Source organism: Schistocerca gregaria, chromosome 6, assembly GCF_023897955.1.
Source record: "Schistocerca gregaria isolate iqSchGreg1 chromosome 6, iqSchGreg1.2, whole genome shotgun sequence".
In the NCBI taxonomy this organism is placed as follows: Eukaryota; Metazoa; Arthropoda; class Insecta; order Orthoptera; family Acrididae; genus Schistocerca; species Schistocerca gregaria.
The window spans coordinates 80,956,653-80,982,413 of NC_064925.1; the positions used below are offsets into that span (position 1 = coordinate 80,956,653).

The 25,761-nt window shown below is 42.0% G+C and overlaps 1 protein-coding gene across 1 annotated transcript in view; it reads left to right on the plus strand.

Moving 5' to 3' along the window:
* The window catches only part of LOC126278289 (solute carrier family 22 member 16-like), a 224,849-nt gene that overhangs the window by 99,699 nt on the left and 99,389 nt on the right, over positions 1–25,761 (plus strand). The window contains exon 2 of the mRNA XM_049978299.1: positions 6,597–6,805. Within this exon, the coding sequence (XP_049834256.1) occupies positions 6,613–6,805 (193 nt within the window). The 5' untranslated portion in view covers positions 6,597–6,612. The remainder of the gene's footprint in view (positions 1–6,596; positions 6,806–25,761) is intronic.

The window sequence follows — 25,761 nt, forward strand, 5'->3', positions numbered from 1 at the left end:
TCGGGCCAGAAGCCATAAAAGAGAGACACAAAAGTGAGACGAGCAATACCATTGCGAGGTAGAGTGCCACGCGATTCTTTTCGACAGGTGACACAATCTCATATTACAATATTTTATCACTTCACAAAAGCCGTACTTTTGTGTACTGCCTGTCTATGACATTAAACAACGATTTTTCATAATTTTTTTCAAGCTGTAGTACTCAGAACAAAGTTGCCAAAATCATGTTTAAGGCTGTTACGTTAATGTGGATCCATTCACTACGTTTTGAAAATGTCTATCCGTCAAAATTAGCTAATTGTACGATTTAAATAAAGACCGGCAGAATTTAAAGCGAGAGTCTTATGGTGATAATGTAGGTGACTCTTTCGTAGTGTGGTCCCGTGGTGAAGAAGAACTGTCACGTTTCTTGCAATATCTGAATTCAATCCACAAAGAACATCCAATTTACGATGGAAATAGAGAAGGATGGTTCCTTACCGTTTTTGGACGTTTTGGTTAGCAGGAAAGTGGATAGGTCATTAGAGCATTCCATCTACCGTAAGGCCACAAATACGGACCTCTATCTGCAACCGTCGAGTTGCCATCACCCTTCACAAATTATCAGCGTCCTTAGAACGTTTCTACACCAGGCACACGTGCTTTCTGATGGAGACAGCCTTACTAAGGAGCTAGAATATCTACACCTGGTGTCCAAAGATAATGGTTACTCTTCAAATCACTCTAGTACAGCGCTAAGGAGGAAGAAACGTGAACATCCACAATATCAAGAAGAGCAGGATTCTGTTCAAATCCAGGGCGTTCCATACGTCGGCTACCTTTCGTCGGAAGTAGGCAGAATCCTAAAGAACCATCAGGTTAAAGAACCTTCGGGCCACCGGTGAAGATTAGTGCTTTTCTCCGTTCGGTAAAGGACGATCTGTGTCGCTCGCGCCGACACATGAGAAACAGTGCTCAAAGTTTTCAATATATCCCGTCTGCTTTGACGATAATAACTAAATCACAATGAAAGTGGCTCACAGATATGAAGAGTTGACAGTATCGCGATCCCAAAGTCTGACAAAGTAACAGAATTAGGATCTTCATAGACAAATACACTTGTATGGAAAATATTCTATGTACGATGGAGCTGTCCTGAATTACACCAATTTAGGAACAGGAAAGTCTATCCTGGATACAGTCCGCTTGCACACTGGGAAACAACAACGAATGCTGAACGCAGCGGCGTCGGTCCCTACGATGGACTTCGACAGCGTCCTAAGGCGATGGGATGAGTAGCACCCGCCCGGAGGCTAGGAGAGGCTCTCGAAGCCGGAAGAACTGACTTGTGTAGCTCTAGCGCTGACCTTTATAGTGGCCGGCGGCGGTAAGCTCGCAGCACTCTTTTCTGGTCACGTGTGTGGCGGACTCGAACAGGTTCCTTGGAAGCTGCGGCCTCTGCTAGCGTTCGTGCCGTCGCCTGGTGTCCGCCCGTTACTGCGACAGAGCGAGTCCGCGATGCTGAAGCGTCCAGGGGCCGTGTAGGCTGCCCGCTCATCTGCAGAGTCCGGAGGGTTGCCTATCGCTCTTGCGATACTCGCCGATAGCAATACGCACAGTACATAAAAGGTGTGTTGAACATGAGCGCCACAGTCGCCTTTCACTGCCCAGTAAGTGCTTTCAACTGGACAAGACTTGGGACACGGTGATCTCTCTCTGATTTCTTCTGAGAGAAAACATTTTAGGCATAATGACACGTCTGGCGACATCTGACGTTTGTTCTTAGCGCCGCGAGGGCGCGTTCCGGCAGAGGTGGAAATGCAGTTTCACTTTTACGCATGCGACTGCACTCCACAGATGGCGTGGATTTCGATAGAGGATGCTCTAGTAACGGCCGCCAACGCACTTGCGTTTCCGCGCCAGTTTTTACTATAAAGCCGAAACTGTTACCTACCAGTCTCCAACATTTATATCTAGATCATGGATGATTTCCTCCACCATAGAACCTTCTTGGTTACTCAGCAAGGAAAACGCGCGATGGATACCCCTCAAGCCTCTGTGTTGTCTCCCATCCTCCTTAACATTTATGTTAATGATGTGCCAGTCATCCCACACTGCCACTGGCCGCAATACCCGCTCTAAAAGACCAGGCGCTACACGGACTAGCTCATTGCTCGTCTCCAGAGGCAGGTGGACTCAACTCTCCTCGTGTTGTTCAAACAAGATTTCCTTCAACTACGGTGGTCTACTTCATCAAACGGCACCCAATCCTCCGCCTCAAGATCACTATTGCAGGCGTCTAGGTCCCGTGGTCCCCGGATACCTAATATCTAGGTGTCCGGATGAATAAAAACTACTCTTCCATCGACATGCAGAGTATGCCACCCAAAACGGACAGAATCTGATAAAAGCGTTGTACCCGCTCTTCAGCAGCAGGGAACTGACCTTAGGCACCAAGCTCCGACTCTGCCAGATAGTTGTCCACCCTTCCTTCACCTATGGCTCCTCCGCGTGTTGCATGGTTAGTGCTTCATGGATGCAGATCCTCCAACGCGTGCAGAATAAGGTGCTTCGGTGGAGCCTGCATGCCCCTCCAGCCACGAGGGTTGTTACCGTCTGGGACGAGACAAACATGGTAACTCTCAAGACGTCCATTCGAGAGAAGGCAAGGCATCTCTGTGACAAAGTGGATGCCCTGCACGACACGGTCACTGGCTTCTACCACATTGGCACCACGACTCCCTGGCATTGTCACGACAACCCTGTTCCTCCCACCATCGTCGAGGAATCAGATTCAGCCCATGGCTAAAGAAAGCCCTGTCATGGCCACTAATAATGTGTCGGTCTTGATACAGCCACTCAATATGTTACATCGATCGTACTACCACCAGTATCACTGCCTATGTAGTTGTGTTCCCTCTTGCCCGCAACCTTGAAAGTCCACCGTTGGAGGGTGGCATGGGACGCCAAGTCCCACAGCCATACTTTCAGCGTCCACTCAAAGGATGCCACTGCCATGATGTCGTTGTAAGATAGACAAATTTTACGCTTACATCAAGACAGTAAGACCGCCATCCACCGGTGACGCTATGTCACAACCTACCACACACACACACACACACACACACACACACACACACACACACACACACACAAAGTAGCAGACTCCAGTGGCGGTCAAAAATTGGATCAAATGGCTCTGAGCACTATAGGACTTAACATCTGAGGTCATCAGTCCCCTACAACTTAGAACTACTTAAACCTAAGTAACCTAAGCACATCACACACATCCGTGCCCGAGGCAGGATTCGAACCTGCGACCGCAGCAGTCATGCGGTTCCGGACTGAAGCGCCTAGAACCGCTCGGCCACGGCGGCCCGCCCAGTGGCGGTCAATTACCTCAAGATGGCTGAACGGTTTCCAGCCGAAGTATTGTGGTAAGAAGTCAATATGATCAGGCTGCAATCCCAAAACCTCATAGAGTAAAGGTCATCTACGTTAAAGCTTTCTGCGGATCGTGTTTTCTCTTACTTATTTTATTACCATTTTTCAGGTGACTCGTTTACATTACCTCTTTCGCATCCCTGTTTGCAAAATAGGCAGAATCGCTAAAGGCGCACTCGGCTCCGACAATTTACGGTGCTCTGAAAGCAATGCAATTACAGGTAGGAATGTAAACATCTATGCAAGTAATCTGATTACGAAAGAAATGTCACTCCATATTTATAATCAAATTCGAAAGTTGGTAACTTTCAACTGATTATACTTGTAAAGTTACCGGTTCTACATTCGCTTTATCGAGTAAACGCGCATTTCTGACTGATTGCCGAAAAAGCAGAAACACTGTACTGAAAGTATGGAAATAATTAAATTTTAGTGAGCGCTCTTTCTTATGAAGACTGGTGTTTTTATCGCTTATTGCCCTGGCGCGCTAGAAGGAAAGTATGTTGTCATAGAAGTTACACAAAATAGTGGGAGCCTTTTCTATAATTATAAAGGGACGCATACTATTGTTCTCTCGGAATTGTCAGATGGAAACTAGAAACCAATTTATGCTTAAGTTCGATGCGATTGGTAAATATATCTTGGATGTTTGTTTTCGAACTGTAAATTGCATAAGAAGCTAGAACAGGGAACCATTCCCCTATCTAATCTTTCATAGCTTCCTGCAAGGACAATTCTAGTTAATTACACCGTCGCGGGTATGATGCTTTGGCAATGAATTCTTTATTCTTGAAACGGTCTCCTTTTAGAGGCGATACAGCACCGGAACGTCTTTGTAATTACCGCCTCTACAGAGCTCGTAGAACTGTTGAAAACGGCTTTGGCGTCTCAACGAAAAGGTTTAGAGTATAGAGGAAGCCAATATACATCAACCCAGACAGAGTAGCACACATAGCGTTGGCTACATCTGCACTCCATAATCTTTTGCTGCTCCAAAACGAGTCCTCTTACACGAGTACTGGAGTGTATCACTATGAGGAGTCCACATACGGAGATCTCGTGCCTGCCCTCTGGTGCGAAGAAGGTAATACACAAAAGTAATTTTTTTCCGTTGGAACGAAGAAAGGGAAAAAACGCTGCAGTGTCACAAAAAGATGTGAGCGACGTGTTTAGACATTATTTTGTGACCAGTAAAGGAGAAATGAGTTGGCGGTACAGATACATCACAAAGAGCTGCAAGAATTCTGGGAATAATGGCTCTCAAAAGAGTGAAATACAGCCATTTACCTTTGTGTTTTCGTCTTCTCTGTATCTCCCGCTTTCTCATATTCCGCAGCTGCTCATCCACCTCAGAAAGAGAGCAAAATTATTGTAAATTGCCTTACGACCAATGCTCTGCCTACTTTCAATGTAATTTAAATAAAGTTAAAAGTACATGTAATGAAGTATTTTTCAGATTGTGCAATTGTCGTCGAGCTTACCCTGTAGAACACGAAAATTCATCCCCGGCTCCCTCCTGAGCTCCATTTTTTACCTTTTGCACATTCAACCGCAGGTTTAACATGCGTTAATAATAGAACCGAAAACTGATGCAAAACACTTATGGAGATATCTGCGCACTGCCTAGCGCAACAAATAATTCTTATGGTAATCTGCAGTGCCCTTTATTTCATGGTTAAAAGTACTGTCGATAAAATTCATAGTCTTCTCAAGATCAGTATGCGCTGGCGGGAAAAAAACGCAGAATCAAAAAATAATTGATGTAGAGTAATGAAATGTAGGGAATATATTTGTCTGTGTAACATATATGAGTGATTAACATTGCAAGATCACAGGTTAATGTAAGCCATTGCAAATGTGAAATGTTGGCACATCAATAACCGGCGTATCCGACAGAATGTTGGATGTAAGCATGCAAACATGCGAGCATTGCCTTCTACAGGTGGCGGAACTCTGTTTGTGGGATGGAGTTCTATTCCTGTTACATTTGGTCGGTCAATACTTGGACGGTTAATGCTAGTTATGGATGTGCCATGCTGCACCGTCTGTGTCTGTGTACACAGCAGTTCTGAGTTAGGGGACTACCCGGAAAACACTACCTCAATTGATAGGTGCCTTGACGTCATCATTGGCGAGGTTATCCGTTGGCCGGAATGCCACCTTCTATGCAGAACACGATCGTACGGACAACTGTTGACAGTTCGTACGATTACATCGTGAATTAGACACAGGACGGGAAAACAGCGGTTAGTTGCTTTAATTTTGGACACCAAAGTATGTACAGAACAATAAATCATAAGTCGTACACGACGATAGTGGAGACAAAACAAATAATTTTTCTGATGGACAAATAAGAAATGTGAGAAATATAACTCAGACATTGCTTTAAATCTACTAAGGGCCGAATGTCTTAGTAGCACTTGACGACAAATTTTGAAGAAAATATTTACACCTACCAAATTGCTTTGTGTGGAACCTTGTCCTGGAATAGCAAATTCAATGCATCAAAATAGGACAAGTTTCATTTGTGACTGTCATCTGCCCACACTTCCGCTTCTTCTCTGCTTAATTTTCTTCAGCTCTTGAGAAATCGTAAAAGATAATAGTATACAGCTAGCATGTTGTCACTGAACTTACAACTGCCATACTTAGTTATACATTATCTATGTCTGCAGCAATTATTTAATTTTGTGCAACAAGATTGTATTGAAAAATGTTACATAATTATGTATTTGTAATTAATCCCATGAACACGAAGACTTCAGCCATATTTCTTCCAAAAGCTTGTATTTCTTTGTCTTATCTCTATATTAGGAACATTTTTATGTTCCCCAAGCATTATTTTGCTTCGTAAAGTTCTCCGCATCTTACACCACACAATTGTCAGATAGTGACTCCCAGAGTACTAACACTGCTCGTATTTGGCGAGCTACTGTCCAACAGTGTAAGCCAGGGGCATCATGTCCACAAGGGAGCAGGTCGAAATTCAGCCGCTCTCAGGCAGATGTACGTCAGACTGGGCCACGCAGTCTCACACTCCTGCCAACCAGCGTGTTATTTTTGCCTCTCGACAGCTATTCGCCAGTTTTTTTTCTCAAGTGCACACGTGTCTTTTTAAAGTCTTTGGACATGATGCAGCAGTGTGTACGTATAGAATTGGGTGCGTTCTGCAGGTGCTGGACTGGCGCGATGCAGCGCCGGCTGGCGTGGACGCTGGTGTGCGCGTGTGGCGCGCTCTGGGCAGCTTCTCGGGCCCTCCTACAGGTGGCTCTGCTGGCGCCGGCGCACTGGTGCCGCGAGGCGCACGTCGACGCACTCGCCCAGCAGCTGCCGCTGGCGCCAGAGGAGGTGCGCCAGTTCGCGATACCTGCCTTGTCTTCAGGTAAGCTTCCTGAGATGTCACCGCCTTTTCTTTCCCCTGCACTTCAAAGATTATTTATGTACTTCATATAGCTAGATTAGGGCATTCAGACCCTATCTGTACATGTAACCAGACGCCCTTATACAGCCCCTTTTACGCGATCGACTTTCTTGTCTCAACTGACTACTCGACACAAGTAAGTCCACTACAGGCCCCTGGCGTTTTGATCCTGTACTAAGTCTCATCTGTCTAGAGTGGTCATTTTAGTTCACATGTCAGAGCCAAACCAGCATTGATATGTGTCATATTATTAATTAATCGTTCGATGAAAGCTGCTTTGCGGTGGTATCTTACTTCACTGGACTAGTTTCAGCCCTGTGTTGTGAAAGCTGTCTGATTTGTAGTTTGGCACCTGCATGCTGAAAGTGTGGTTATGAGGGACTATACTTTTTATGAAGAAATCGAAATATCATAACAAACTGTAGGAACATGAATGATATTATAGTAGAATTTATTAATAACCTTTTCAAAGGTCATGTAGTAAATTCTCTATTCCTGACAACTAAAAGAATAGAAAAAGTATCATCCAGACATTTCAAAACACGTACATTTATTTCCTTGAGGCATACATACTTGCAAACACATCAAACAATATGTACAACCTAATAGCATCAAAAGTCTGACAGATAGCCATATAGCATTTAAAAGGAAATTAAAAGAATTTCTTAATGGCAACTCCTTCTACTCATTAGATGAATTTTTAGATATAGCAAGTGGGTAATTTCCCAAGCTCCAAAAAAAAAAAAAAAAAAAAAAAAAAAAAAAAAAAAAGTGTCATGTCTAATGTAATATCTTGTATAGACACCTTTTATTAACCTGACACATTCTTCCACATCATTACAAAGTGTCGTATTCAAGATCTGTGGAACAAGTACTAATCTCATCTAAGTAAGTAGCTCCTTTTTACTTTACTTTTACTTTGTATCTTCCTTTCTTGTTAAGTGCAAAACAACATACAAAATTATTTTTCTCGTCAAATAATTCAGACTTTTTCAGTGCAAGCTTTTCAATGCAAACTTTTTACGAAAACCAAGCAAACAACGCAGTAAAGATTAAGAAGCCATGAAAGCACATTATCCAGTTCTGCAATAGGAGTGAGCTTGGCCAGAATGGGTTAACTTCCAATGTTAGCAGATACCACAACAATCCCTCTTCTCTCAATATGCTCGGAAATCCCGAACACATTCAGCACATTCTATTGGTCATTCAAGTCACAGACACACTCGCTACATGGTTGGCTACTGATTTATATGCAGGTGCGAAAAGTGCACGCACTCTAGTAGACGATTTTTACTATGAAGGCACTTGTGTAAAGCCCACTTAAGACATTATATAATACATGTTGTACATGAGCAGTACATAATCATAAGAACAGATATACCAGCAATTATAATGTGCATAATTCCAAAGAAGGTTGATACTGACAGGTGTGAATATTACTGAATTGGCAGTTTAATAAGCCATGGTTGCAAAATATTGACATGCATTATTTACAGATGAATGGACAACCTGGTAGAACCCAACCTTGGCGAAGATTAGTTGCTGTTCAGGAGAAATGTAGGAATACATAAGACAATATTGGCTATGAGACTTACCTTAGAAAACAGACTGAAGAACTGCAAACCTTCATTTATATCATTTGGAGGTTTAGAAAAAGCTTTTGACATTGTTGACTGGGGTACACTAACTGGAATTTTGTTGGTGATGTGGATAAAATGCAGAGAGCTAAAGGTGATCTACAACTTGTAATAGAACAAGACTGCAGTTCTAAAACATCTTAAGGGCGTAACAGGAAAGAACTAGTTAAGAGTGGAGTGAGACAGGGTTGAATCCTATCCTCGATGTCATTCGATCTGAGCAAGCAGTCAAGGAAACAAAAGCGATATTTGGAAACGAAATTAAAAGTCAAGAGAGAAGAGATGAAACCTTTGAGATTTTCCAATATCTTTGTAATTCTCTCACAGGCAGCAACAGTTGTGGAAGAGCAGTTGAATGGATTAGGCTGTGTCTTGAAAATACAGTGGGGTATAAGCTGAACATCAACAAAAGTAAAACAAGGGTAATGGAAGATAATCGAAATAGGTCAGGTGATGCTGAGGGAATTATTAGGAACACACAGTGAGACACTATTTGGGCAGCAAAAGAACTAATGATGGCTGAAATAGAGAAAATACAAAATCCAGATTGGAAATAGGTAAAAAACCACTTCTTGAAAAAGAGTATCTCCTTGTACCGAAGTGAAACATCGGCGATAAACTGTTCAGACAGGAAGAGAAAAGAAGCTTTTGAAATGTGATGCTGTAAAACAATGCTGAAGATTGAATTAGCAGATTGAATAACTTATGGGGATTTACTGATTCTAGTTGAAGGAAAAAGTAATTTATGGTTTACCTTGTCTAAAAGAAGAGAGCAATTGATAGGATCCATTGTGAGGCATCAGTGAATTGTCAGTTTGGTAACGGAGGGAAGTGTGAGGAGTAAAGGTTGCAGAGGGAGAGCAAGGCTTTACCACCAGAAGCAGGTTCAAATGGCTGTAGTTATGCAGAGATGATGAGGCTATCATAGGATAAACTAGCATCTGGAGCTCCATCAAACCATTCTTCAGACTAAAGACCACAACAACAAATTAGTACATGATTCGCATGTCATAAAATAGATACAGTAAAAAACATTCGATATTTCAGAATTGTCAGCTTAGTTAACATAGTGTTAAGTAATTTTCTCGTTACGTTTTCACCAGTGTGAATAATGATGTACAACAGAAATGCATAGCAGCTGTAATAAGGAATCGAATCTGGAGAACTTCCGGTGTGTTTTGGAGAAGAGCAAGAACTAGTAGTGTAAGGTTATCAGGCGAGATGATAGAGCAAAATTAATAGAAATAAATAGCGATGAGGAAAGTATTAATAGTTTTCAACAATGTTGTGGAAATATGGTTTACTGTTCTACACAAGGAAGGGAACTGGGATATCTGTCCAGATATTGTCGGCATTGGTAACATATGTACCCACTTCAGCATGTTATTTGTTTTTTCTTTGTGTCTAACAGTCTTTCCCCAAATACATCCCATACTTTACTACCTGCTGTGTTCTGCACTGTTGTAACTGCACCAGTAAGTGGACTAACCCTGTCAGTGCAAACTAACCGTTTTGTGTCCGTGTGATTTTTTGTCCACATGAACCCTCTTCGACACCAGACCTGTTGCATGTGGTACACTGAATGTTTAATTTTGGATCGAAATGGTATTCTTAATTTTTAAATTGCATGTTGTTGTTGTGGTCTTCAGTCCTGAGACTGGTTTGATTCAGCTCTCCATGCTACTCTATCCTGTGCAAGCTTCTTCATCTCCCAGTACCTACTGCAACCTACATCTGTCTGAATCTGTTTAGTGTATTCATCTCTTGGTCTCCCTCTACGATTTTTACCCTCCACGCCGCCCTCTAATACTAAATTCGTGGTCCCTTTATGCCTTAGAACATGTCCTACCAACCGATCCCTTTTTCTAGTCAAGTTGTGCCACAAACTTCTCTTCTCCCCAACTCTATTCAATACCTCCTCATTAGTTATGTGATCTACCCATCTAATATTCAGCATTCTTCTGTAGCACCACATTTCGAAAGCTTCTATTCTCTTCTTGCCAAACAATTTATCGTCCATGTTTCACTTCCATACATGGCTACACTCCATACAAATACTTTCAGAAATGACTTCCTGACACTTAAATCTATACTCGAAGTCAACAAATTTCTCTTCTTCAGAAACGCTTTCCTTGCCATTGCCAGTCTACATTTTATATCCTCTCTACTTCTACCATCATCAGTTATTTTGCTCCCCAAATAGCAAAACTCCTTTACTACTTTAAGCGTCTCATTTCCTAATCTAATTCCCATAGCATCACCTGACTTAATTCGACTACATTCCATTCTCCTCTTTTTGCTTTTGTTGATGTTCATCTTATATCCTCCTTTCAAGACACTATCCATTCTGTTCAACTGCTCTTCCAAATCCTTTGCTGTCTCTGACAGAATTACAATGTCATCGGCGAACCGCAAAGTTTTTATTTCTTCTCCATGGATTTTAATACCTACTCCGAATTTTTCTTTTGTTTCCTTCACTGCTTGCTCGATATACAGATTGAATAACACCGGGGAGAGGCTACAACCCTGTCTCACTCCCTTCCCAACCACTGCTTCCCTTTCATGTCCCTCGACTCTTATAACTGCCATTTTGTTTCTATACAAATTGTAAATAGCCTTTCGCTCCCTGTATTTTACCCCTGCCACCTTTAGAATTTTAAAGAGAGAATTTCAGTCAGAAGTTGGCTACTCCCGGGGCATTCTTTCGACTTAGGTCTTTCAGTACTCTGTCAAACTCTTCACGCAGTATCGTATCTCCCATTTCATCTTCATCTACATCTTCTTCCGTTTGCATAATATTGTCCTCAAGTACATCGCCCTTGTATAAACCCTCTATATACTCCTTCCGCCTTTCTGCTTTCCCTTGCTTGCTTACAACTGGGTTTCCATCTGAGCTCCTGATATTCATACAAGTGGTTCTCTTTTCTCCAAAGGTCTCTTTAATTTTCCTGTAGGCAGTATCTATCTTACCCCTAGTGAGATAAGCCTCTACATCCTTACATTTGGCGTAGAGCCATCTGTGCTTAGCCATTTTGCACTTCCCGGTGATCTCATTTTTGAGACGTTTGTATTCCTTTTTGCCTGCTTCATTTACTGCAATTTTATATTTTCTCCTTTCTTCAATTAAATTCAATATTTCTTCTGTCACCCAAGGATTTCTACTAGCCCTCGTCTTTTTACTTATTTGATCCTATGTTGCCTTCACTACTTCATCCCTCAAAGCTATCCATTCTTCTTCTACTGTATTTCTTTCCCCCATTCCTGTCAATTTTTCCTTATGCTCTCCCTGAAACTCAGTACAACCTCTGGTTTAGTCAGTTTATCCAGGTCCCATCTCCTTAAACTGCCACCTTTCTGAAGTTTCTTCAGTTTTAATCTACAATTCATAACCAATAGATTGTGGTCAGAGTCCACATCTGCCCATGGAAATGTCTTACAATTTAAAACCTGGCTCCTAAATCTCTGTCTTACCATTATATAATGTAACTGATACCTTCTAGAGTCTCCAGAATTCTTCCATGTATACAGCCTTCTTTTGTGATTCTTGAACCAAGTGTTACCTATGATTAAGTTGTGCTCTGTGCAAAATTCTACCAGACAGCTTCCTCTTTCATTTCTTATCTCCAATCCATATTCACGTACTATGTTTCCTTCTCTCCCTTTTCCAGTCGCCCATGACTATTAAATTTTCGTCTCCCTTCACTATCTGAATAATTTCTTTTATTTCATAATACATTTCTTCAATTTCTTCGTCGTCTCCAGAGCTACTTGGCATATAAACTTGTAGTACTGTAGTAGGCGTGGGCTTCATGTCTATCTTTGCCACAATAATGCGTTCATTATGCTGTTTGTAGTAGCTTTCCCCCACTCCTATTTTTTACTCATTATTAAACTCTTGCATTACCCCTATTTGATTTTGTATTTATAACCCTGTATTCGTCTAACCAGAAGTCTTGTTCCTCCTGCCACCGAACTTCACTAATTCCCACTATATCTAACATTAACCTATCCATTTCCCTTTTTAAATTTTCTAACCTACCTGCCCGGTTAAGGGATCTGACATTCCACGCTCTGATCCATAGAACGTCAGTTTTCTGTCTCCTGATAACGACGTCCTCCTGAGTAGTCGCCACCTGGAGATCCGAATGGGGGACTATTTTACCTCCAGAATATTTTACCCAAGAGGACGCCATCATCGTTTAACCATACAGTAAATGTACATGCCCTCGGGAAAAATTACGGCTGTAGTTTCCCCTTGCTTTCAGCCATTCACGGTACCAGCACAGCAAGGCCGTTTCGGTTAATCTTAAAACGCCGTATCAGTCAATCATCCAGACTGTTGCCCCTGCAACTACTGAAAAGACTGCTGCCCCTCTTCTGGAACCACACGTTTGTCTGGCCTCTCAAACATCCGTTGTGGATGCACCTACGGTATGGTTATTTGTATCGCTGAGGCACCCAAGCCTCCCCACCAACGGCAAGGTCCATGATTCTTGCCCCCCCCCCCCCCCCCCAAGAATCATGGACCTTGCCACTCGGGGGGTTACACTGCATACTGTGACAGTTTATTTGCCCCAGTGTAAATGCTCAATCAGGATTACGCCTAAATATTTTACTATTTTTGGAGGGTACCTGGATGCTATCAATGAGATTTGGTGGTATCAGGCCAATAGGCCTCTGAAGACAGAGATCACCGTCAGTCATCTGTAAGGCTTGCGGACTTGAATCTTTCTCCTTCAAGGCCAAGGGTCAAAGTTCATCTTGGGAAAACAGGCCATTGTTCTCCTTTATCTCATATAAAAATATGTTGATTACAATTATTTATTACTTGTCACCATTATTTATTGATCATTTATTGCCATATTTTTATCATCATTATTAATGACCTGTCACCAAAATTTAATCCCCATTTACAATGATGTATTATCAAAAATAAGAATTTTCGCCCAACAGGTCCTAAGTCCATCAGAGTAACTCGTCACTTGTGTTCTGTACAGCAGAGTGAGGCCATCAGACTGACTCCACACTCATGTTCTGCCTATCTACACACACTGTATCTGCCTCAACCGTTCATGCAGTTTCATTTTTGCAGGTTATTGTATCCAAGGACATTTCTGCAAGCACTCCAGCGTATAACAATCTTCTTCTGTCATTATCTGCAGTTCTGTGGCTGTTTGTTAGAATTTTAGTGATTTTCAAAACAAAAAAAACTCTTTCCATTCATGTAAATACACAACTTTAAAAGTTTAACAAAATGTCACAGCGCATTATTTTCACAAATTACACATTTTTAAACGATTGACAGCCTACTATGGTCTTGGAAATAAGTATTTACCGAGTAGTACAAAGGAAGAGAGGAATAATCAGATGTGACTGAAATGAGGGGTCGTCTGCAGACCCTGTCGAGTGTTAACCAAACTAACTATCAAAAGCGAGGAGTTTAGTCTATTTCCAAATCAACACTCATTTTCGACACTAATTTCTTCTTTGCTTACCAAAGATGTCATGTACCTGTCTCGATTTGTAGTGGAGATGCAGGACATGTTAGGGGCCTAGATGTGTCCTGCCACTTCAGTGTAGAACACTGAGATTCTGTCAAACACCACTGACCTGAGATCTCCTATAGATGTTCTTGTCTCAGTGCAGATGTAGTGCTCAGATCACAAGTTCTTGTTTTCGACAAAGCAGGTTGCAACCTCAATGTTGGATTAAGGAAAATTTTGGGTTGTTTCTCTTGCGGGGCTGTAAAATAACTGGTGAGATGGCAAAGACTCTCAGTTCAGCTAAATGATTTGGTGAGTTCCAAATTTGGGATGCCAATAGCTTTTTATTTATTCATAACACACAAACCAGAGAATAATACTTTTTACATAGAAGTACTTGTAAAGTCGCGCATATCAGTGTTCATGTTAGAAACAGTCACAAGTCTATTACATTAAGTATATTGTAGAAAATATGTTCACAAAGAATGTTGTCATTTAGTTTAGTTTATGAGTGTTATGGGGTGTCTTTGTTGTCCTATGCTCTGCACGCAGAGTTGCGGAAATTTAATACTATTTTTTTACGATGCACATCGGATATTCTAGTTGTGTCGCCTGTAATGCGAAACATACTGTCCAATCCCTCGTTCATGACTGTCTAGACATGGATGGAAAACCTTTTCGAGAGCGAAAAACTTTTTTCCAATTGCTGTACAGCTTTGCAACTCCATATATTGTCTCAAGTGCATAATTTTGACTAAGGATTACTGTACGATATATGTAAAATAATCCGTTTTCTCATAACTTTTGGAATGTCACTTGTTGTAATTAAGTTTAGTTTATGAGTGTTATGGGGTGTCTCATCGCCAAGAACGTGTTTTCTAATATGTTTTGTATGACGATATTAGTTGACGCTTAGACTGACTGTCATAAAGACCATTGGTCTCTAGTAGTCTCTTGCAGTACCGATTATGTGTAGTCAAACAAGTGTACCCCACCGGGTTTTGGTGTTTAGAGGACCAGCAACACAGCTACATTATGTTGGTTGTATTTGGCAGTGATCCTTTTTTTTTCTGTCAAGTGTACATGTCTGAAATTAAACCCAAGTTTTTCTTTTAACCTTTCAGCAGTTGAAACATATTAGTTGGGAAGTCGGTATAAGGATTCGATTATTATTTTATTTTTCGCATTATTCGAAGGGGGAATGCAGTTGTTTGCTGAAATCAACTCACAGGGGGATAGATTTGTGTTTTCGTGCATTTTCGAGTTGTGCATAACCACGATGAATTGCTCTCAGGCAGGCTGAATTGTAAGCGGGTGTCCTCATTTGTGAGGCTACTACTCATGTAATAACTGAACACTTTCCCCTTTGTCCCACAAACACTTACAGTTCTGCAGATCACCTGAAGGATAGTTCATTAGTTTGTAACCTCTTTACACGTAATAGTCGAATAATGGCTTCAATAACTCAGACATAATGTTTAGTTCCATGGTCATTTGTTACAGTCTCTGGCATTCTGAATATCAACAACCATTGATTAACCGTAGCCTGATGTGGTATGGCGGTTTTGGCCAAGTAACATGAAAAACGATCAATTAGAGTTAACATATATTGATTCACTGCTGTTGTTTTTGCTAAGGGGCCACAGAAGTCCAGTCCAATCATTTGGAATGATTTATCTACTCAGTTACGTCTGTAATGGGACGCTATGATGATTCACCTCAGCTCTTTGAGTACACGGAACGAGGGTGCAGATGAATGAGGACACAGAAGGCAATGGAAATCACAGCACTGAAGACATAAAATGTGCATCATTTAACTGAGCAAAAGGACCATAATATCTCCATTTGTAAAAGATTATAGATCAGTCCCCATTCAGGTCTCAGGAACAGGACTGCCAGTAGTCAAGTGACCATCAGAAAAACGGTGAATATTCAACAAGGGTAACATTCAGTGAGTCAAGACTTTGAATTCGGAAGTCTAAATGTGGTAGGGAAGCTGGAAAGGAAATAAAAAAAGCTTAATGTAAGTGTAGTGGGAGTCAGATTAATGAGATGAAAATAGGGATATTTGGTCTGACAAATATAGAATAATATCAGCAGCAGTAGAAAATAGTATAAAGGGAGAAGGGTTTATTATGAATAGTAAAGTAGGAAATTACTGTAAACCATTACCCGAGTAAGAATTACAGTAAACCTTGGATAGATTGAACAGTCTAATGAGAACAGAACATTGTATACTGTGTATTGAACCGAGGACCTAGAAACGACAGAGAGGCTTTGTCCCACCATAGCCCTCAGTGGTTCACAACTCCACAAGAGGCCACAGCAATCCACCCACCCCACCACCATCCCACACTAAACCCAGGAGGGCTTTTGTGCAGTTTGGCCCCCAGTGGAGCCCCCCTCCATCCCCCAGGAACTGTCTCATACGAAACAAATGTAAGCCTAAATGTTTGTGTGGTAGAGTAATTGTGGTGTACGCATACGTGGAGACAGTGTTTGCACAGCAGTCGCCAACATATCGTAACTGAGGCGGAAAAATGGTAACCAGCCCATATTCACTGAGGCAAATGGAAAACCGCCTTAAAAACCATTCACAGGCTGGCCAGCACACTGGACCTCAACACTAACCCACCGGGATGATTCAATGATTCATGCTGGGGACGGGAATGCCTTCCCACTCGGGAAGCAGCGCAACACATTGCTAGCTTGGTGGGCCAGAACAGAACATGTTTTGACATTGATGAGAAGAAGCAGAAATAAGAGTAGTGATAAATTTAACATCAAAATTGGGGAGCACAAAGGTGGTGGTGAAGGGGGGGGGGGGCGCGGCATAGTGCTAAACGACAAGGAGAAAATTCTCCCCCCAATACGTGGTCTGTGCCATGACTGATGGAGGCACTGTTTTGGCCACAAAGCGTTTAGGTTTTGTGGAAAACGTTGAGGACATATAGGGGGAAGCTGCAGCTATCTCCAGTATCAAGAGCCAGTCACAGGTGATGCTAAGTTATGTGACATTCCCATGAGTGTCACTCCGAATGACAGTCTCAGTATCGTCCAGCGTGTCATCTTTCTCTGTGATCTTCTTCTGCAATCTGACGATGAACTGTGGGCCAACTTAGAGCTACAGGGTGTGCACTTCATCTGTCACACCCATAGGGGACCAAGGGAAAACAGTTCCTAGGGGCCTCCATTTTGCCTTTCGAGGGTGATACGTTGCCTGAGAAGGTCAAGGTGTGGTCTGCCTGTGTGGAGTGAAACACTATGTTCCTCCTCCTTCGAACTACATCAGGTGTGTGAAATTCGGACATATGTCTTCCTGTTGCACTGCTACCCCTCTCTGCAAGGATTGTGGATGTCTGATGTCTGCTGCATGTGAACATTCCTTGTACCCCTCCCCCACAGCGAGCTCCACTCTCCCAGTTCACCAGATTGGTTCATTTTTAAGTGCGAGAAGGAAATCCAGACTATAAGACCCTGGACAAGCCTACATAGCAAGAGACCATAAATAAGTAAGAGCATCTAAACCCCAGACAAATGACACAATCTTATGCTGCAGCTGCAACGTTGCACCTTCTCTGTCCATGGTACCTTCATCTGTTGCACCTCATGCAGTGGGCCCTCAGAGCCGCCTACTGATACCTGCTGGTCCCCATCCACCAGCCAGAGGCATCTCCTCCTCTTTGGCTTCTCTAGCTAGAAAGAGGTGCTGCTGGTCCACAGTCAGACACCAGCCAGTGGCTGAAGGAACCACAGGCTGCTGGCCATCGGACTTCTCGTTCTTCCTATGTCCCTGAAACCAATACAGGGAAACCTTCTCAGACCTTGACTTCTAAGGACAAGAAGAACAAAAGACATCCTTTAAGATTAAGGAAACTCCAGTAGGCCCCACGCCATTGGAGTCTGCATTTACCCTTTCTATGCCCAAGGTGAAGATCCTGGTGGCCCCTGAGGCACCAGGTCTCCCAAGGCAATGTGACACAGAACGTATGTCAGTGGATCCCCTAACATCTCAACCAGTGGCAGTGCATGACCCTGAGTCATAACATGCTCCCATCCCTTGGTCTCTACATACCGCCAGAGTATTCAGACAGTCTAATTCTCTAGTGGAATTGTAACGGATTTTTCCACAATGTAGCCGAACTAAAACGGCTTTTAAGCACATACCCTGAACTCTTTACTGCCATCCAGAGACTATGATTTCCAGCAACTAAGACCCCTTCCCTTTATACCTACTGAGGTTAAGAATTGCAGCGACTATGAGAACTCTCCAGATTAGCCAAGAGTGCTAATATGCTGCTTCCTGGATTTGGGTAGGCGCACTGGCCCCGAATCGAATCCACTTGGTGAATTAATGATGATGGGCCGGTGTGCCAGCCAGCCTGGATGTGGTATTTATGCGGTTTTCCATATCCCACTAGATGAATACTGGGCTGGTCCCCACAGCCTGCCTCAGTTTTTGCACTGTTTGACAGTTTACAATCGATGCAGACAGCTGGGGTACACTAATTCTGTCCCCGGGGGGGGGGGGGGGGGGAGGAGGAGGTGTATGGGCTGGTGACAGGAAGGGCATCAGGCCACCCTTTCAAACTAACATTGCCAAAAGGTTCCATAGTATCAACCCAGACCTGGTGGTAGCTGGAGCGGAATCTGGATACAACAACAACCAACTATGAGAGGGTATTGGGTGGAGTTTGTAAATATGTCCTGGACTCTAAATACAGTGCCCTAGTACATCTTGATACGCCATTGGAGGCAGTGGCTTCTCGGGTAATGGCACATCAGGATTTTTCCATTGTTTATTTCCCTCCCAATAATGTTATGTCCCAGGATGTACTATCTGATTACTCTCTCAGCTCGCTCCCCCCGCCCCATATTTCCTAGCCTTGCACGACTTCAACGCCCATAATACTATGTGGAGTGAAGAAATGATCACTGGCCATGGTAAAGACACCGAAACATTACTGCAACAGCTCAATCTTTGTGTCTTGAACTCTGGTGTCTCCACACACTTCAGTGTGGCACACAGAACGTATTCGGCCATTGATCTCTCCTTTTTCAGTCCTGGTCTTCTACCATCTACCCACTGGAGAGTCCACAATGACCTGTTTGGTAGCGACTACTTCCCAATCTTCTGTCCCTCCCTCAGCGTTGCAACCAGGTGAATTGTCTGTAATGCTGACTGGGATTGGTTCACCTCCCCATTGCATGTCAGAATCGAAGCAGCTGTTCAGCATACAATGGCAGCCATTCTATTGGTAGCTAACCAAGCCACCCCTCTTCCTCAGGATCCCTCCCCCCAATGCCTGCATTGGAAGACGGTACCCTGGTGGATCCCAGCGATCACTGTGGCCATTAGAGATCGTAGACAAGCTCTACAACGCCATAAGTGGCACCCTTCACTGGTGCACCTCATTGGCTTTAAATTGTTCCATGCATGTGTTTGCTACCTCATAAACGACGAAAGCAAGAATCTTGTGAATGGTACATTTCCACCATTGGATCATGTACCTCTTCATCATAGGTATGGGCAAAGATCAGACGACTCTATGGCTTCCAGTCCTCTGAAGATTTACAACGTATTTCCTTAGATGGTGCCATTTATACTGATCCAGACGGTTTTGCCAAGAATTTTACTGAGCATTACACTCTTGCATCTGCATGTGAGAACTATCACCTTACCTTTCAGCTCATAAAACAGTGGGTGGAGCGAATTCACCTATATTTTACTACGCACCAACTGCACCCACACAATGCTCCATTCAGTGAATGGGGACTCGTCAGCGCCCTAGCCCATTGCCCTGATATAGCCCCAGGGGCAGACCACATCCACAAACAACTGCTGAGACATCTCTCAGTGGATTGCCAACATCGCATACTTGCCCTCTTAAATCTGATCTGGAACGAGGATGAGTTCCCTTTGCACAGGGGAGAAAGCACTATAGTTCCAGTACTAAAACAGGCTAAGAACCCACTTGAGATGGACAGGTATCACCCAATCAATGTTCTCTGTTAGTTGCTCAAAAGCATGGTGAGCAAGCAGCTGTGTTGGTTCCTTGAGTCTCGGTGCCTTTTGGCTTCATCTCAGGCAAGTTTTCGCAAGAGCTGTTCCTCTGCTGATAATTTGGTTCACCTAGAGCCCACCATCAAGACGGCTTTTGTACGTCATCAGCACCTCATCAATGTCTTTTTCGACTTACAGAAGGGTTATGACATGGCATGGTGTCACCACATCCTTACTACAATATATGAGTGTGGTCTCCAGGGTCCACTCTCAGTTTTTGTCAAGAACTTCCTGTCACACTGGATGTTCCAAGTTCAAGGTCGCTCTTCACTCAGTGCCCCTGATATCCAAGAGAGTAGGGTCCTACAGGGCTCTGTATTGAGTGTCTCCCTCTCTCTAGTGCCCATCAATGGTCTAGCGGTAGCTGTGGGGATTTTGGTATTGTCCTCATTATATGTTGACGATTTTTGCGTTTATTTTTGCGCCTCTAGTATGATTGTTGTTGAAACTCGTCTATAAGGTGTCATTTGATAGGTGCATGCATGGACTCTCACACAGGGCTTTCGGTTTTCAGCCGCCAAGACTTCTATCATGCACTTCTGTTACCGTCGTTACTGTCCACTCACACCAAGAGCTTTACCTACACGGTAAAATTACTTCTTGTAGTTGAGATGCACCGCTTTTTTGCACTGGTCTTCGATGGCTGACATGGCTCGCCCCCCTTCTCCAACTTAAATGAAAGTGCCAGCAACTCCTCAACATACTTTGCTGCCTCAGTAACACTAGCTGAGGTGCAGTTTGCTCTACCTTTTGCAGCTCCACAAAGCCATGATTCAGTCCCGACTTCACTAAGGGAGTCTTGCATATGTTTCAGTGTCATCCTTAGCATTCCGAATGTTGTTGTTGTTGTCTTCATTCCAGAGATTGGTTTCATGCAGCTCTCCACGCTACTCTATCCTGTGCAAGCTTTCTTCATCTCCAAGTAACTGCTGCAACATACATCCTTCTGAATCTACTTAGTGTATTCACCTCTTGGTCTCCCTCTACGATTTTTATCCTCCACGCTGCCCTCCAGTACTAAATTGGTGATACCTTGATGCCTCAGAACATGTCCTACCAACCGACCCCCTCTTCTTGTCAAGTTGTCCAACAAATTCCTCTTCTCCTCAGTTCTGTTCATTACCTCCTCATTAGTTATGTGATCTACCCATCTAATCTTCACTATTCTTCTGTAGCACCACGTTTCGAAAGCTTCTATTCCCTTCTTGTCTAAACTATTTATCGTCCTTGTTTCACTTCCATACATGGCTACCCCCTCCATACAAATACTTACAGAAAAGACTTCCTGGCACGTAAATCTATACTTGATGTTAACAAATTTCTCTTCTTGAGAAATGCTTTTCTTGTCATTGCCAGTCTACGTTTTATATCTTCTCTACTTCGACCACCATCAGTTATTTTGTTCCCCAAATAGCAAAACTCATGTACTACTTTAAGTGTCTTATTTCCTAATTTCATCTATTTTCAGCTAAAAATTGCGCTCTAGCAGCTACCAAATGATTTATGTGCTCCGGTTTGCTTTGAGTTGTGCGTCCTGGTTGTTTCCTTTTCTTATTTTGAAGTGAGTGCAGAGAGCAATCTTGCTCTGTCGCAGGGTTCGAATATGACTCTCACAACACCAGATGGAATCAGCCATCGGTATGTACATTATTACATCGGTTCTGCCTTCCCAGGAGCACAAAATACGGACGTAGGCTGCCAGCCCTGTGAGAGGGAGGCGTGGCTTCTTCCCCCACTCCCGTCTTCCTCAACAGCCAGAATGCCTCTTTTGCTTATGTTCGCCAGCAACTACCAGAAAAGTCTCTGCTACAAATTGAGTGCCGGTACGAGAAATAATGGAGCATGTATAAATTATTTGAACTTGTAATCTGGATTTTGCGAAGAAAATTTAATCAAATTACCGACATTTAAAACGAAAAGCATTGTACTCACCAAAAGCAGCAACTCCGTGCCTTTGGGAAGACAGTTTCAAAATAATTAGTAGGAACGATATTGTAAATCGATTCGTCGCTCCTTCTTGTTGGCGATAAATCTGTCATCTCAGACTGAAATGTTCAATTTTATACACGAACGACTCTTCACAGGATAGCATCCCTAAGGCACTCAGGCATTCGTTTTTCATGGTGTTTCGTAGGAACGTTTTAATTCTCTTGGGCACTGAAAAGCACGCTCAGCTTCTGATGTCGAGACAGATGTTGTGATTAGTAGTTTCAAAACTTTAACAGTCTTGTCATCGAATGTGTCACGAAGTTCATCTCTAGAATCAGCGAAAGAATTGTAACTTCTCCCAACTCAGGGCTAACATCAAACTCTTGAAGCTCACACTTCAACTTTCTTTTTTCCAGAAATGTAAATGTGTCTTTAATCTCAAGGTATTTGTCAGGAAAATCTGTGATGTATTTGTCAGACTGATTTAAATCAAATAAGCTGGTTGCAATGAGGTGTCCAGTGAACTGAAAACGTAATTTTATTTCAAAAAGGAAGGCATGGCACACTTCCAAAACATCTCTTTTTTACGCCCATTAAGCAGGCATCGTTTCATCATTTTCGACTAATCTCGATAAGGATGAAGTCAATGACATCTCTGATGTTTTACATTATAGTATCAATGTTCTGGGTTGTCTTCCATTCCTGCGGTCGGTTCGGTTATCTTCTTCTGAAGCTGATTAGAAAGTACGTCTGCATGAGGCATTATCTTGTAGAAAAATGATAGCCAGAAAATACTTCATTATCTTGCAGTCTTTGTTTGTATGAACCAGCTTTTTCAGATAGAGGAGGTAGTTTTATGCTCTTACTTGTGAATAATGCTACGCAACACTTTTGATCTCTATGGCGAGTTAGAAAAGAAAGAAGAATTACCTGAAATGTGTGCAAAAAAGATGCGGGCTTTGCGATTAACAGAGGCTGCCATAGGCATAAGGTTGAAATGATGCGCATAACAGTGGATGTAGTTTGCATTTGTATATTTGTCTTTAATTTCTAAACCCTGTTCGACTTGCCACTCATAACGTTTACACCATCGTAACTCTATTAGTTATGTTCGATCATCGCCAATTAATGGTTCAATTTCTTTCAGAATACTCTCAGCTATAGAATGAGCAAGCTGACTTTCTGAATTAACAAAGTTACAAAATCTTTCAACAGGATTTCCCTCAACAACATAAAGCAAAACTATAACCGCAAGACACATCTGTGCTTTCATCCGCGATAATTGCAACGTAATCGGCACGTTTTATTTCTTTACGAACTTCATCATGGTACACTTCCAACGTGCATTGCAGTAGTTCGTTCTGAACAGTCTTAGAAATGCCTTTGAACATTGATGCTTGAATGAGATGAACTAAAAGATGTTGATCCAGTTCCGCGCTGAACTGAATTAGCTCGCGAAAAACCACCTTATTTTGAGAGGCATCAGATTCATCGTGGCCCCTGAGAGCCAGTTCCAAAGCACCACAGAACCGAATACAGTTTATAATTCAAATCAATATATATCTATTCTTTTCTACGCGTTTCTTGTGGCTGTCAATTTTTTGTCTATATTGGGAATCTAATTTCTGCTGAATGTTAGTTTTGTCTACAAATGAAAGACTAAGCACATTATACATGTGTCACTTTGACATTTCATTAACCATGTTCACAGTCAACTGGATTTTCCCTTGCAGATAACACTGTGCTGACAGCAATATACGGTCAATTACCTGACCTCGCATTAACTGCCACGTTTTTGTATAGAACTCTAATACAAGAACGTACCGAGTATAGACAGAAATACTAGACCTTTGTTTGGAAAACAAAAAACAGATGCTCAACCGTTGGTGAACACGTTAGTTTTTTTTTTTTTTTTTTTTTTTTTTTTTTTTTTTTTTTTTTTTTTAGCAATAGCCCTGCTGTTGTGAAATATACCAATATTGAAATAAGGTCTCTTAGTTTCAAAATCTAAGGGCATAATTACATTCATATTACACATAGCTATTTAGAACAATATTTAAGTGTATTATTTCTGTATGCTATTTAATTAAGCATTAATTAGCGTTTAGGAATGCATTGGCATTACTTGTAGAAAATTGCAAAACTGGATCACAAGAAATGTGCACCTCGGTGTTTCGTAACATGATCGCTAGATGGCAGGTCATGCTTCTATGACGGCAGACGGTGCCAAACTGCAGTTGGCTCCAAGTTTCAGCAAACTACCTCGAGAGCGCGCCCCTGGCAAAACGCGCCTCTTCAAATCAGAAATTACATATTCTGGAACAATGTTTTATGTGCAGGTAGCATAGATTTCTCTTTTTTTCTTTTATATACAAGTGGTGCCATGGCACAGCGGCACTACCTCAGAAGCCCTGTAGTAAGTGCTCCTCCGAAATGTAGAAGAGGTTGGCACAGATGACAGAGTCATGGTGGGTTGCATCAAACAAATCAAGGAAAAAAGAAATAATAATAACAATAATAATAATTAGTGAACCATTTTATGCATCTAATGTCAATTATTTTTCTGTAGCAGAAATCTCAATGGCTTCTGTTCTCCTCTTGTTTTAACTGTTTATCATTCATGTTCTGCCTCTGTACAATGCTACAGTTGAGATTAATATTTTTAGAAAAGACTTCCTAAAGTTTAAATGTGTATTAGATATTACTATACAGTAAAATCTCGATAATTTGAGTACTGGCAATATGAGGCCCCATTTAATCTGAGATCTATGACAGATGATTTACTACATTTAAAAAATCGAAAGAATATCATGGATGAAATAAAAAATTAACAGGGAGGGTGGAAGAAAAGGGAGGGGAGAGGGACAGGGAGGGGGAGGGAAATAGCGATTATAATGATGGAGAGGAAGAGGACAACGTGGGTGCCAACAAAATGAGCCATAGTGTCGGAATGCTTGCATTTGAATTTGCATTGTGCTACATGGAGCAAGGGAATGTGACGACACCTGCTGGCATTATGCTTCTACAAAGATGGCAGAACTATGCTGCTGAGAACAGATGTGCTTCACAGAAACAAAAAACTGAAAAAAATTATTTACAGTAGTAATAGTTGTGCAGTCGTTTATGTAATGCATATGTGTTTACTGTAAGTATTTGTGTTTCCAGTAGGACATTATTTCTAAAACAAACTCTAAGTTATCCATTAACTGATTAGATAACTTTGTTTAATGTAGTAAGGTACTATTAACATCAAGTTCTGGATCACGTTTTAAATAAACAGTCTGTAAAACCATCTCTCTCTGTGTAATTCATGTTTTCCCAAATTCAAGCTCTACGTGCCTCAATTACCACTAATTACCAATGTTTCATGGTAGTTCTCTTTTCCAGAAACGCTGTTGTTGCTATTGACAGTCTGCATTTTCTGTCATGTCTACTTCAATCACTGTCAGTTATTTGGCAATCCAAATAGGAAAACTCATACAATATTACTTTTAGTGCTGCACTTCCTAATCCAATTCCTTCAGCATCACCTGATTTAACTCAACTGTATTCCATACTTCGTTAATGTCTATCTTATAACCTCTTTTCAAGGCAATATCCACTCCATTCAATTGATCTGGCAGAATTAACAAAGGAATCCGAAAACCATAAAGTTTTCGCGTTTCCTTTATGAACTTAAATCCCCTTTCAAAATTTCTTCTTTGTTAGCTCAGTGTATAGGTTGAATAACATTGGGGATAGAGTTGTAGCCTACCTTACTGCCTTCTCAGCTAGTACTGCCTCTCATGTCCTTTGACTCTTATA